Below are 12,970 nucleotides of genomic sequence, written 5' to 3' on the forward strand. Positions count from 1 at the left end.
CTATCTACTCAAAGGAAGGATGTGGAAGGAGAATGGGCTTTGGAGTTCTGTTATCTCCCTGTGTTGGCATCCACTCTGACGTAACATTTCTTTTCTCTCCGCTTCTCTCCTTTTCTTCATGGGATTGTGTGTCTCTGCCCAGGCGGAGTTGCGGAGGGCGGTGGAAGAGGCTGTGAAGGAGACTCCTGAGTACCGCTGCATGCAGTCCCAGTTCTCAGTCCTGTATAATGAGAGTCTCCAGCTGAAGGCACATCTGGACGAGGCACGCACTCTGCTTCATGGCACTCGCAGCACACACCAGCGCCAGGTGGAACTCATCGAGGTAACCACCTCATTCCTCCATCTTCTCCTCTTTCAGATCACCCACTCCGCCCTAGCCCTCTGACTGGCCTTGGAGTGTCTGCAGTGGTCTTTGCAGGCTCAGTTGTTCTTCTGTTTTTTTTAGGAGGGTAGTAATCCTCTCCTCTTTTATAAAACCAGGTTGATGAGGAAATGTGAGACACCTAGCACTAATCTCTGTGAGACACCTAGCACCATAGCACTAATCTCTCTCCCCCCTCTTACTCCCCAGCGGGATGAGGTCAGTCTCCACAAGAAGCTGCGCACAGAGGTGATCCAGCTAGAGGACACTCTGGCACAGGTCCGCAAGGAGTATGAGATGCTGAGGATAGAGTTTGAACAGACACTTGCTGCCAATGAACAAGCAGGTACCAATTTTTACCCTGTTTTGTTTGTAAACAGAGGTTGTATTTCAGAAAGCTAAGGCACAAAATGAGTCATGACTAGCAAGGGACATAAACAATAAAAGAAGGTTCTAAAAATACATTAGAAGTAAGAGAATGATGTAGGAAAGTGTTAGTCCATGACTTAATGGGGAAGGAGAGCAATGACACAGAGAAGGCTGAAGTATTTATTTCCAGTCTTCACTTTAACTGTGACCAAATGCTTAACATCATTAGTATTGAACAAAGGATAAGGATCTTTGGTAAGAATAGGCAAAGAACAAATGAAAAAATTCATAGATATTTTAGATGTATTCAAATTAGCCAGGCCTAATTAAATTTGCCCTCAGATACTTAATCTCTGAACATTTAGTGATTATCTTCAGGAACTCCTAGAGAATGGGTGAGGTCCCAGAGGCTTGGAGAAGAACAAACATACTACCTACCTTCAAATAAGGGAAAAAGGAAGACCTGGGGAATTATAGACTAATCACCCAAACTTTGATACCTGGAAGGATACTGGAACAAATTATTAAACAATAAGTTCAATCCTGCTGGGTAATAAGGTGAAAAGTAATAGGCTGTGTGGATTTGTCAAGAACAAATCATGCCAAACCAATCTGATTTCCTTCTTTGACAGGGTAGTGGATTGTGGAGGGGAAGCAGTAGCTGTGATATATATGGACTTCTTTTAGGTTTTTGACATTCTCATAAGTAACCTATGGAAATATGGTCTAGATGACATTACAGTACGGTGGTTGCACAAATGATTGAAAGACCACAATCAAAGAGTAGTTATCTGTAAAGCTACAAATCTGTCATGGAAGTAATGGATTCTGTGATTTTTACGAGACCTCTTTGATTTCTTGAAAATTGCAGTAATTCAGCCCCGAGCGTTGGGGTTTGGGCTTCGGTCCTGGGTAGTGGAGTTTGGGCTTCAATAAATCTGTGATTTAGTTTGTTGCCTGTATCCTGTCTGTGATTTTTAATAAAAAAATACCTGTGCCAAAATCATAGCCTTAGTTATCAATGGCTCACTGACAAATTGGGAGGATGTATATTCCAGGCTCTCACATAGGTTTGTCTTGTCTATTCAATATTTTCATTAATGATAGAGTGGGAAGCCAGGATTAGAATTGAGAATGATCTTGATAAACTGGAGAATTTGGTTTGAAATCAACAAGATGAAAATCAGCAAAGACAAGTGCAAAGTACTACACTTAGGAAGGAAAAATTAAATGCACAACTACAAAATGGGGAATAACTGGCTAGGTGGTAGTGCTGCTGAAAAGGGTCTGGAGTTGTAGTAGATCAAACTGAATATGAGTCAAGAGGGTGATCCTCTTGCAAAAAAAAGTCAGATGTCATTCTGGGATATATTATCAGGAGTGCCATGTGTAAGATGCAGGAGAACATTGTTTTACTTGGCACTCTGAGGCCTCAATGGTAGTACTGGGTCTAGTTTTGGGCACCACATTTTAAGAAAGATGTGAACAAACTGGAGAGAGCCCAGAGGAGAGCAACAAAAGTAAGAGGTTTAGAAAACATGGCATATGAGGAAAAGTTGAAATAATTGGGAAAGTTTAATCTAGAGAAGAGACAGCTGATGGGAGATGTAACAGTTTTCAAATATGTAAAAGGTTGTTATAAAGAGGAAATGATCAGGTGTTCTCTATGTCCACCAACGGTAGGACAAAAAGCAATTGGCTTAGTTTGCAGCAAGGTAGATTCAGGTTAGATATTAGGAAAAACTTTCTAACTATAGGGATAGTTAAGCAGCGGAACAGGTTTCCTAAGGAGGTTGTGGTATCCCTGTTGTTGGAGGTTTTTAAGAACAGGTTGGTGTGACATAATGCTCAGTTCATGCAGAACTGTGAGCCACTGCGTTACCATTCTGCCTTACCAAGGGTGAGAGCTTTGCTCCTGCTAAGTTGTATGTCAGTTCCCTAACACTCCGCCTGTCTGCCTTGCTAGCAAACTCTTCAAATCTATGCCAGTCTAAACAGTGCCTGGCCTGTAACAATCAGTGAACCCCATTCCCCCAAGATGTCTCCCAGGAGTGTCCAGTCCCTCTCATGGGACACTCACAGCAATTAAGTTTCTTGCCTCCAAAGAGATAGACATAGCACACATCAACGTGTTAGGTTAGCTGAGGACTCACACTTCACTTTAATACACAGCCCTGAGATGGTTTTGTACTAAAACAAAAATAAGTTTATTAACAAAGAGCAGAGATTTAAGTTGTACTAAACAAGAATAAAAGAGACAATATAGTTACAAATAAAACAAAACAAAACATGGTTTCTAGTGACTAAAACTTAATTTTAGCAAGTTAGAAAATTGCTTAGAGGACAATTGTTTCTTAGATCAAGTTGTCAGCATCCCTAGCCCTCCATGATAGGGGATCCAGCTTCCACAGGGGTGCTGTTCCCAATGTCCCCCCAGTGATGGATAACTAAAAGATCTTTTTGCTCCCCTTATATTACTCAAAGTCCATTGTCTCTGACTCAGGAGCCAGGAAGGCTTTCTAGGGTGCAGATTCCGTCACTCAACATGATTGGTAAACGGTTTTCTCCTCCACTTGTTTAGCTTGATGGGTTTATTTATCTTGCATGCAAAGGTCCTCATTGTCCTCTGTCTATAACCAAGTCAGTCAGACAAGCAAATACACATTTCTTTGTCTAGAACAGGTTGGGTTCATGTGATGCCTCCCAAACACATTTTAAAAACATATTTTCAGTGCACCTCTATAAATCTTTGTACGTAACCTGTATATACACAGTGATTTCTGGGACCAGCATGTCACCAGTTTACATATGATACATTATATGACAAGTGTGTGATGGGGCAATGTGTCAGGCCAGAGGTGAGTTACTTTATTGCAGGGGACACTCTTCCAGTTGGCATTTAGGGGCTCCTGGAGTCACCGTTGGACTAACACCTGTCAGGGTGCTTCAGGCAGAGGGATGGACTAGATGACCTCTTGAGGCCCCTTCTAGCCTGACATTTCTATGATTTCAGCAGAATCCCGCCTTTGGAGCGTTCTTTGCTCTTGTTAAATGCTTGTTTGCACTGCTCTGTCTCGGAAAAAATGCTCCTTAGACATATAAGACAAACTGGTGTCAAGTTATCTTCTGTCTTTCTGGGTGTGGCCAAATGTTCTTACAAGGGTTTCCAGTATATTTGAGATTTAGTTGGTTATTGGCAGTGGAGAGATGGTGTAGGGAGATTTCAGAGTAGCAGCCGTGTTAGTCTGTATTTGCAAAAAGAAAAGGAGTACTTGTGGCACCTTAGAGACTAACAAATTTATTTGAGCATAAGCTTTTGTGAGCTACAGCTCACTTCATCGGATGCACTCAGTGGAAAATACAGTGGGGAGATTTATATACACACACACAGAGAACATGAAACAATGGGTTTTATCATACATACTCTAAGGAGAGTGATCACTTAAGATGAGCTATTACCAGCAGTAATGGGGGGGGGGGAAACCTTTTGTGGTGATAATCAAGGTGGGCCAGTTCCAGCAGTTAACAAGAACATCTGAGGAACAGTGGGGGCTGGGGTGGGAGGGAGAAATAATGTGGGGAAATAGTTTTACTTTGTGTAATGACACATCCACTCCCAGTCTCTATTCAAGCTTAAGTTAATTGTATCCAGTTTGCAAATTAATTCCAATTCAGCAGTTGGAGTGTGTTTCTGAAGTTTTTTTGTTGAAGGATAGCCACTCTCAGGTTTGTAATCAAGTGACTGGAGAGATTGAAGTGTTCTCTGACTGGTTTTTGAATGTTATAATTCTTGACATCTGATTTTTGTCCATTTATTCTTTTACGTAGAGACTGTCCAGTTTGACCAATGTACATGGCAGAGGGGCCATATCCCTCTTACATTATTGGAAGCTCTTTTTCTGAGAGAGGGGATTTTGTCTAGGAAATTGGGCTTATCTACCAGAATCCTGGCATATTTAAATTCCACCAGAGAGGGGCAAAAGGTATTTTTAAATAGCACTGAAATAAGAGACTTCTGATGGGGTAGCACTGCCTTCCTGTACTCAGATTCTTGATGGGAAGAAGAAATCTGTGAAGCAGTAATGCTGAGAGAGACCTACGGTGGTGATTTACAAGAAGATATGGTGGCAAATAGGACCAGTACGGTTGTCCAAGCCACCATGCCTTGGAGCAGGGAGATGAGTCTTTCTCTGTGCCTTTGCCTGTCCCTGGCGCATTTCATTTCCTTCTGGGTACATCATTACCAGAAATATACTGATACAATGGAAGGACTTTTCAAAAGACCAACAAAAATACTCTGAGATCTGGAGGGCAGAACTGATTGTGGCCTGTGGTAACTAGACCCTGTGTGTGTGTTTTATAGGCCCAATAAATCGGGAGATGCGTCACCTCATCAGCAGCCTCCAGAATCACAACCACCAGCTGAAGGGGGAAGTGCTGAGGTACAAGCGCAAGCTGAGGGAAGCCCAGTCCGACCTGAGCAAGGTACTGGAGCTGGAGATGCTGGGAGAGAATGGGGAAGATGAAGAGGGAGGAAAAACCTGCTACAGCAAAGCATAGGCTACCAGTCTGTCTCATAGTTTGCCTGTGTAAATGTCTCTCTGGTGTCACGGTCTTTGGGAAAAGCATAGCAGGCACCAGGGGATAAACTGCTGTTTACTACCGGGCTCTACGCAGAAGCCTCTTCTTGGATTTCCACCTCCCACAGAGCGAACTTCCCTCCAGGGCTGCGTTCTGCTCTGTAAGAGCATTGGCAATACCATCTGTGAGGGAAACATGCAAGGGAATTCTACAGGGCTGGCAGTGAGAAATGTGTTCTGGCTGAGAACTTCTTCCATTCACTTGATTTTGTTTCCCTTTGTTTCTTCCCCACTGCTCCCCTCTCCCCCAGACTCGCTCCCGCAGTGGGAGTGCCCTCCTGCAGTCCCAGTCCAGCACTGAAGAGACCAAGGAGGAACCATCGGAGATCAAACAGGAGCCTGATGATTCTTCTGCCCAGGTGTCTGTGCCTAAGGCTGCCCCCGAGGATGCCAGTGATGCCAAGGCCAAGCGAGATGAAGAGGAGAGGGAGCGCGAGAGACGGGAGAAGGAGAGGGAGCGCGAGAAGGAAAAAGAGAAGGAGAGAGAGCGGGAAAAGGAGAAGGAAAAAGAACGGGAGCGAGAGAAGCAGAAGCAGAAGGAGTCTGAGAAGGAGAGAGAGTCCACCAAGGAGAAGGGGAAGCATGAAGATGGGAGGAAAAAGGAGGCTGAAGTGATCAAGCAGCTGAAAGCTGATCTCAAGTAAGAAGTACTGTTGAAATTCTTATTCCTATTTTCCAGCATCGTGCCCTAATCTGGGGTGTCCAGGAAGCATAGCTAGAAACCCCTGATTACCAGAATTAAGACACTAGCTTTTGGAGTTAAAGGTAACTCTTTCCTTGGGTCACTGGTGTTACGATTTTGTCCAGGGAACACATAGTGGAGGTGGTATTTAGGTCCTCCTCAATCAACAAACCTTACTGGTTGCAGATATCTGTAGGGGGTGGAGCTTGTCAGGTGCAGATTTCCGATCAAAGACCATGCTCCTCCTTGTCTTGGATCAGTGAGTGAGAAAGTCTAGAGTTTGCTACCAAGGTAAGTTCTTCTTCTGCTCTCTTTCCTTCTTAGTCTGAGTCCACTTTAGAATGTCTCTGCTCACCCTCCGATGTGTGTTTCTACATTGTTCCAGGTACGGTATGGACATGTGCCCACAGTAAGACCAGCCCAGTAGTCACACACAAGCCTGCATTGGAGGATGCTGAGAGAATGTTGTTGTTGCTTTCAGGCAGACAGCATCATGCCATAGCGTTTCTCCCATATATTCAAATTGGTGTTTTTCTTTCACGGTTGCCAGGAAAGCTCAGGAGAGCCAGAAGGAGATGAAGTTGCTGTTAGACATGTACCGCTCGGCCCCAAAAGAGCAGAGAGACAAAGTTCAGCTCATGGCAGCCGAGAAGAAGTCCAAAGCTGAGGTAACAATGTGCAATTTTTGTCATCCTTTTTCTCTTGCCCCTCACCATCTAATGGTTGTTCTTGAAATGCCCTCCTCAAGCTTGTTATAGGGTTGTTGTTTCCTCTTCCTGACTCCAGAATGTCCTTCCCTTCTTCCTCTGTCAGACAGCTTAAGGTTGGGACAGACTGGGAGTGCAGGCAGAGGACTGGCCTTCGAATGGTCCTTCATCATTGAGGTTGTGAGGTGTCTATCTGGGCTGATGATTCACTCATCTACCTTTTTGGCAAAGTAATGTTACTATCCAGCATGATGATGTGCATCTTATTGGCTCTCTGGTGTGTGTAAAAGTAATAGAGTGGTTTGAACAGCAAGGGGGAAAAGGCTTCCTGAAGGAGTAGAACTGGGATGAAAATTAAACTTGAATGATTAGGGAGACATTTATTATAGTGCAGTTTGACTGTGGAATAATAATCTCCCAAGGGAAAAGGTATAAGCCCCATCTCTTGAGATATATAAAACTAAACTGAATAATCAGGCAAAGATTTGTGATTAAAAGTGAAGGATACTATATCACAATGACATGGCAGAGGGAATGTAGATAGGCAGAATGTAATTATCGGTACAGAATTAACCAGGAGAGTAGGGTTAATGTATTTACTCTTAAAAAGAAAGTGTCATGGAATCTTTAATGGTGATGTTGGTCATGAATTCAGTTTATATCTCATCCTGTAGATGGAATAAATGGGCCCAAAGAGTTAAAGGTGATAACGTGACCCTGTCACCGTTCAACATCACACATTTTGAGAAAAGGTTTGGTATACAGAGATCTCAGCCTGCCTAATGCCATGGCAAGCACACCCTTTTTTTTAACCTTTTTTTAAAGATACAGGGAAAAAGGGGAAGCATTTGAAATGTAAAGTATCATGTAAGGCTTTTATTTTAACATAGCTTGTTCCCTTTCCCCTTAGCTAGAGAGAGTTTTTAGAGGGGAAACCCCCCTATTTGACAGTTTTTTAGATGGTATTAAAGATAGCAGTAACTGTTCTTTTGGGGAAAAGAGAAGAAGTTTGTTGAGATGGGCTGGAGCTGTTGTCTTTTAGAAAATGGATTGAACTTTAACAAGATGAACAAGGGCTGGAGAGAACAGCAGTGACAGAAAATGCAGCTTCTGGTTTTGGTAGTGAGTTTTTCCAGCAGCAAGGCTGCAAGTAAAACAGGCACATCAGGTCTTACAACCACTTAGGGATCTGGCAGATTTGTTTCAGTATCAGACTGTTTAGGGCATTGCTTTTAGTTGTCTCTCTCGTCATAGGCTCACAGCAGTGTTGCAAAATATGCACTTTTGGCCGGCTAAGCCAGACTCTTGTCAAATAGAAGGAAAAAGAAGAGGGATAGGAAAGAAAAGAAATAAGGCGGGGAAGGAAAAGGACCCGTGTGAGAGACAGAGAATGTTATATCCCAGGTAGTATTTGGGATTTAGCCAGAGCCAGTGGAGGTGGCGATGTCATTTGCATCGCTTTTTTGGCCTGGTCTGGTCAGAACATCTCTTGTGATTAGGTCAATGAAGACCCAGTGGTATTCCAATGGATCCTGGGGTCCCAGGAGATACTGGGGTGGCAGCTTCAATGGTGAAACTTTCTCCTTCTGCTTCTTCTTTCAGTTAGCAATTGCCCCCCTTTGTCTTGTCTTTGCTAATTTTTACCCCCAAAGCCTTTTTGAGGACCCCAAAGGGAGTGATGGCTTGAATAGCTCATCCCCTCATTATTTTGCCCTCAATTAAGCTTAATTTCCAACACAGCAATTTTGGACCATTGATTTCCAGTCCCAAACTTTTCTTGTTTACCAGGCATGATTTTAAAACAATCCTTGAATTATATCAGTGGGCCTTTTTGTATGGATTAATTTAATCTATCTGCTTCCCTTTTTCACCTTTCCCCATCAACACTGTTTGTTGTATGTTATTGTGACATCTAATGAGCTCTCACTCCTCACAGTTAGGGTAAATTTGTGGGCGAGTTATTACAGCAACACCTCCAATAGCATGGTACCTCCTAACATCATGCTGGGGAACTGGACTAGATGAGAAAATGGGTCTTTTTTCCTCTTTTATGGTTTTTTATTTTTTTTTAAGAAATGTTTCTTAAAATTTGGCTTTGGAAAATTGTGGGGAAGGTTGATTTCTTAGCAGAGTCCTTCTTGCTGTTCTATTCCCTGTCTAGCCTCAGAGCTCTTTCGCTCTTCCCCACATCTCATCCCTTTTTTCCTTGCCGTAGCTGGATGAGCTGAGGCAGAGGGTGAAGGACCTGGAGGACAAGGAAAAAAAAGAAAGTAAAAAAATGGCAGATGAGGATGCCCTACGAAAGATCCGGGCAGTGGAGGAGCAGATTGAGTATCTGCAGAAGAAACTAGCAATGGCCAAGCAGGTGAGAGGAGCTTATGGAAATGCCCTCTTAGTAAGGCCTTCTTGTGGGGCAAACCTTATCAGGAAATGGCTGGAATTAATCAAGAGATAGCACGTCTACCCCACATCCACTACCTCCATCAGATGATATTCCAACTCTGCGCATGTAAGGCAATATCATCATGGTGTAACTGGGACAGAGTGAGGAAAGAGTTAATTTCACACACACACATCAGGCTAGAGTAACACTGCTGAGACAAATAATGCGTGAGGTGAGTGAGGAGATGGGAGGATCAGTCTGCGGTGAGGTAAGATGGTGTTTCATTTTTAAAATACACTAGATTTATACAGAGCGTGGCCAAACAGGGACACTCAGGAAAATTAATCCAAATTAACTAAAGTTATGAATGCATAGTGGATTAGTTAACTGCATTAAACTCCTGTGTGACCACTCTTAAACAGAATTTAATTCTGAATATCTTAATTCACTTTGGAATTAAGACAAGCTCACAGTTTATATAATTCAGAAATAGCAACGATTGGTGTAGTGTACATAACACAAATACCATTGTATAACAAACGGATACTTTGGCTGATGGGAAAATTCTGCATTACGAAGGCAGGATTGTGTGAGGGTGAATAGAGCACCAATACATGGGGCATGTCCCTGTTCCTTGTCAGTTAATAGTAGAGATCTTTGATTGATCCCACCTTGCCTGTTTCCTTTGTGAATTTTAAGACAGAGTTTAAGGGGGCTGGATGGCTCGGGGGAGTAGTAATGAGCTATGGAATCATTGACTTTTAGATTAATTGACCTAAATTCAAATTCAGCCCAATGATGTTACCATCTGATGGTTAACCATCTGTTAATCAACTAATTTTAAACAGGTCACTGGTCTCTGTCTAGTTCCTAGTGGAGAGGTGGCCATGTAACAGAGCCAACTTTCACCTTTGTTGGCTTTTCTAGCACAGAGATCAAGGACTGAATGCCTATGGAGACTGAACTACCATCTGTCCCATAGTGGAGCATCCTTCAGTTCAGTGTTGTTACTGTTTTTTGGGTAAAGGGATGTTACCGTTCTCCAGGATGTTGATCTGCATCTTTCACCAACACTAAATTCTGTTTCTTAAAATAAAGGTAGAGGGTATTAGTGTTTCAGCACCCTATAGTGGAGGGGAAAAGAGATTCCAGTTACAGTGTGTTTCATCTCTGTTCTAGGAAGAAGAGGCCCTGCTTTCAGAAATGGATGTCACTGGACAAGCCTTTGAGGATATGCAAGAACAGAACATTCGCCTTATGCAGCAGTTGCGGGAGAAGGATGATGCCAACTTCAAGCTGATGTCAGAACGCATCAAGTCAAACCAGATCCACAAACTACTGAAGGAGGAGAAGGAGGAGCTGGCAGACCAGGTCCTGACCCTGAAGACACAGGTAACCAAAAGAGGGGTGATGGGAAAACAGGATGCGTAGGGACATTCCCCCAGTGGATCAGGACAAGCTGCTGCTTAGACTTGTTTTAAATCTCTTCAGTAGTGCATTGAGAGATGCCAGTGGTCCCCAAAGTTTTCAGAGTCGTCCCTCCCCTGTCCCCGCTGAAGCTGGGAGTGGGGCCACGGTTCCGCCCCAGGCTGGGGGATGGGAGGAAGGGGTCCACAGCTGGGGGCAGGTCTGGGGCCGGAAGCGGAGTCACGGGGCAGGAGCGCAGCCGCGACCGGGTGCAGAGATCAGGCCGAGGACGGGCCAGGCGCGGAGCCGGAGCCGGGGCTGGGGGTGGGGCGGGGCTGGGTGGCGCTCCCTCCCTGCCCCCGTGGGGGCCAGCCTGGACACCACCGTGCCCCCCTGAATGTTCCTCTGCGCCCCACCCTATGGGGCGCACCCCACTGTTTGGGGGGCCTCTGACCTATGCAATGAGAGATTTCTTATAGAGAAGTTCACCACTACGTAGGGCTGGGAGAAGGAAAAGGTGAGGGATTTTTTAATCACATGAGAAAAGGTGCTCCTAGTTGCTGTCCCCTCCCACAGCCCTCTTCTTGGAGCCTACATGGAAATGTCCATTGCTTTTGACTGATTCCACTAAGTGCTCTTCCAAAGGAGAGGGATAGATATGTTTAACAACCAGTTATTGAGTGTTTGATTGCTGGGTTTAGGAAGGTTCACCTTGGAGCTGTGGGAAAATGTCCCTTTGATTGAATGTATAATTTGACCTCTGTTGATTGTCCATGTGTCTACATTCTAAGAGAGAGAAGTGCGGTTGTAGGAGTGGGAGGAGAGAAAACACAGTGACAGGGAAATGTGATGGTTGCAGCATATAGCTGTGACCTGGGAAGGAGAAGAAAATTCAAAGACAAAATATCAGCAGCAAATGTTTTTCTTCCTTACCCCACCCTTCCTGTTTGGAAGGTGGATGCTCAGTTACAGGTTGTGCGGAAGCTGGAGGAAAAGGAACACCTGCTACAGAGCAATATAGGCACTGGAGAGAAAGAGCTAGGCCTCCGAACCCAGGCGCTGGAGATGAACAAACGCAAGGTGAGCATGAACCCTTGGCTCACAAGTTTGAGTTTTCTTCATCCTGTGGAAGGCTGCTAGCACTGGATTTCTCTGATGGATTTTGGTATTCCATGTCATTACACCATTGTGGCAGAAGGTAGAGGAATACCAAATAATGTTCTAATTAAGGCACAATAGACTGATAAAGAATGCAAGGAACAAGAGCAATCAAAGTGGTTTCATGAAAGACTGAGAAGAGAGCTGAGGGTAAAAGGAAAACTATACTGCAAATGGAAAAAGAGGAGGCAGCCAAATGAATATGATCAGGGTCTGTTAAGGCCTGCAGAGAAAAGATAGACAGTAAAAGAGCATAAAGACTTCAGAGGAATGAGAGAGGTTTTAACTAATATATCTAGGGGAAATTAAAAAAAAGTGTGTTAATAAGGAGTGGAATTAGATGGACTGGAATCGCTGATTCTACCCTCCTTTCTAAATCTCTTGTCAAGAAAAATGTTGGAGAGAAATCTGAACAACTATTAAGGAAGGAAGATAAAAGTATCCCTTTTTAACCAACAGTCAGCTGCTGGATTTTGCATCCTATGGTATGAAGGGAATTTAACTAAATGATTTACTGATCCGCTGGCAAATTTAAAAAAAAAATCAGGAACAGTTAGCGGGGTGCTGGAAGACTAGAGCAAAGAAAATGAGATACTGGCTTTCATAAAAGGAAAAAGAATGATTGTGGTAGTTCTCTATCTGGTTTAAATAACAGAACCGTGGCAAAATATCTACAAGGTAATAGAGCCAGGAGCAAAAGGACCATGGGGACATAAGGCTATACATATTTGAAGGGGATAAACACCAAGGAGGGGTATTAGTCCTACCCTGTGTATCTCACTAACGAATTAAACTATGAAAGGGAATGGTTAGGCTGACTGTCAAGAACTTGTTGTCTCAAGTTGTCTCAAATCTCAGGTTATTGAGAAGGCCCTCAAGGGAAGTCCTGTAAATCACTTTGCTTGGATCTTTTAAAACTAGACTGGATAGAAAACCCTGAAAGTACTGTGGGGCACAGTCTTGGGCGGGCAGGGATTGGGACTGGAAGATATTTCTAGGTTTTTTCCATCTCCAATATCTACGATCCTATGGCCATCTCCTTTGACAGGCAATGGATGCAGCCCAGCTTGCTGATGATCTCAAAGCACAGTTAGAGCTGGCTCAGAAGAAGCTACATGACTTTCAGGATGAGATTGTGGAGAACAGTGTGACTAAAGAGAAGGATATGTTCAACTTCAAACGTGCTCAGGTACATGCCATAGACCACAGTCCCCCACTCTCCATCTCTTGTCGGTCTGCCTCTGCCTGCCAGAGTGAAACTTC

The 12,970-nt window shown here is 43.8% G+C and overlaps 1 protein-coding gene across 10 annotated transcripts in view; it reads left to right on the top strand.

Annotated features, from left to right (window-relative positions):
* Positions 1-12,970, top strand: part of RNF20 (ring finger protein 20) — a 43,361-nt gene that overhangs the window by 28,431 nt on the left and 1,960 nt on the right. For all 10 annotated transcript variants that reach the window (XM_038402971.2, XM_043515267.1, XM_038402970.2 and 7 more), the window contains 9 exons: positions 143-322; positions 572-707; positions 5,094-5,215; positions 5,622-6,010; positions 6,603-6,720; positions 8,975-9,124; positions 10,322-10,534; positions 11,504-11,629; positions 12,756-12,896. In XM_038402971.2, the coding sequence (XP_038258899.1) occupies positions 143-322; positions 572-707; positions 5,094-5,215; positions 5,622-6,010; positions 6,603-6,720; positions 8,975-9,124; positions 10,322-10,534; positions 11,504-11,629; positions 12,756-12,896 (1,575 nt within the window). The remainder of the gene's footprint in view (positions 1-142; positions 323-571; positions 708-5,093; positions 5,216-5,621; positions 6,011-6,602; positions 6,721-8,974; positions 9,125-10,321; positions 10,535-11,503; positions 11,630-12,755; positions 12,897-12,970) is intronic.

This window comes from Dermochelys coriacea, chromosome 5 (genome assembly GCF_009764565.3).
Source record: "Dermochelys coriacea isolate rDerCor1 chromosome 5, rDerCor1.pri.v4, whole genome shotgun sequence".
NCBI classification, from domain to species: Eukaryota; Metazoa; Chordata; order Testudines; family Dermochelyidae; genus Dermochelys; species Dermochelys coriacea.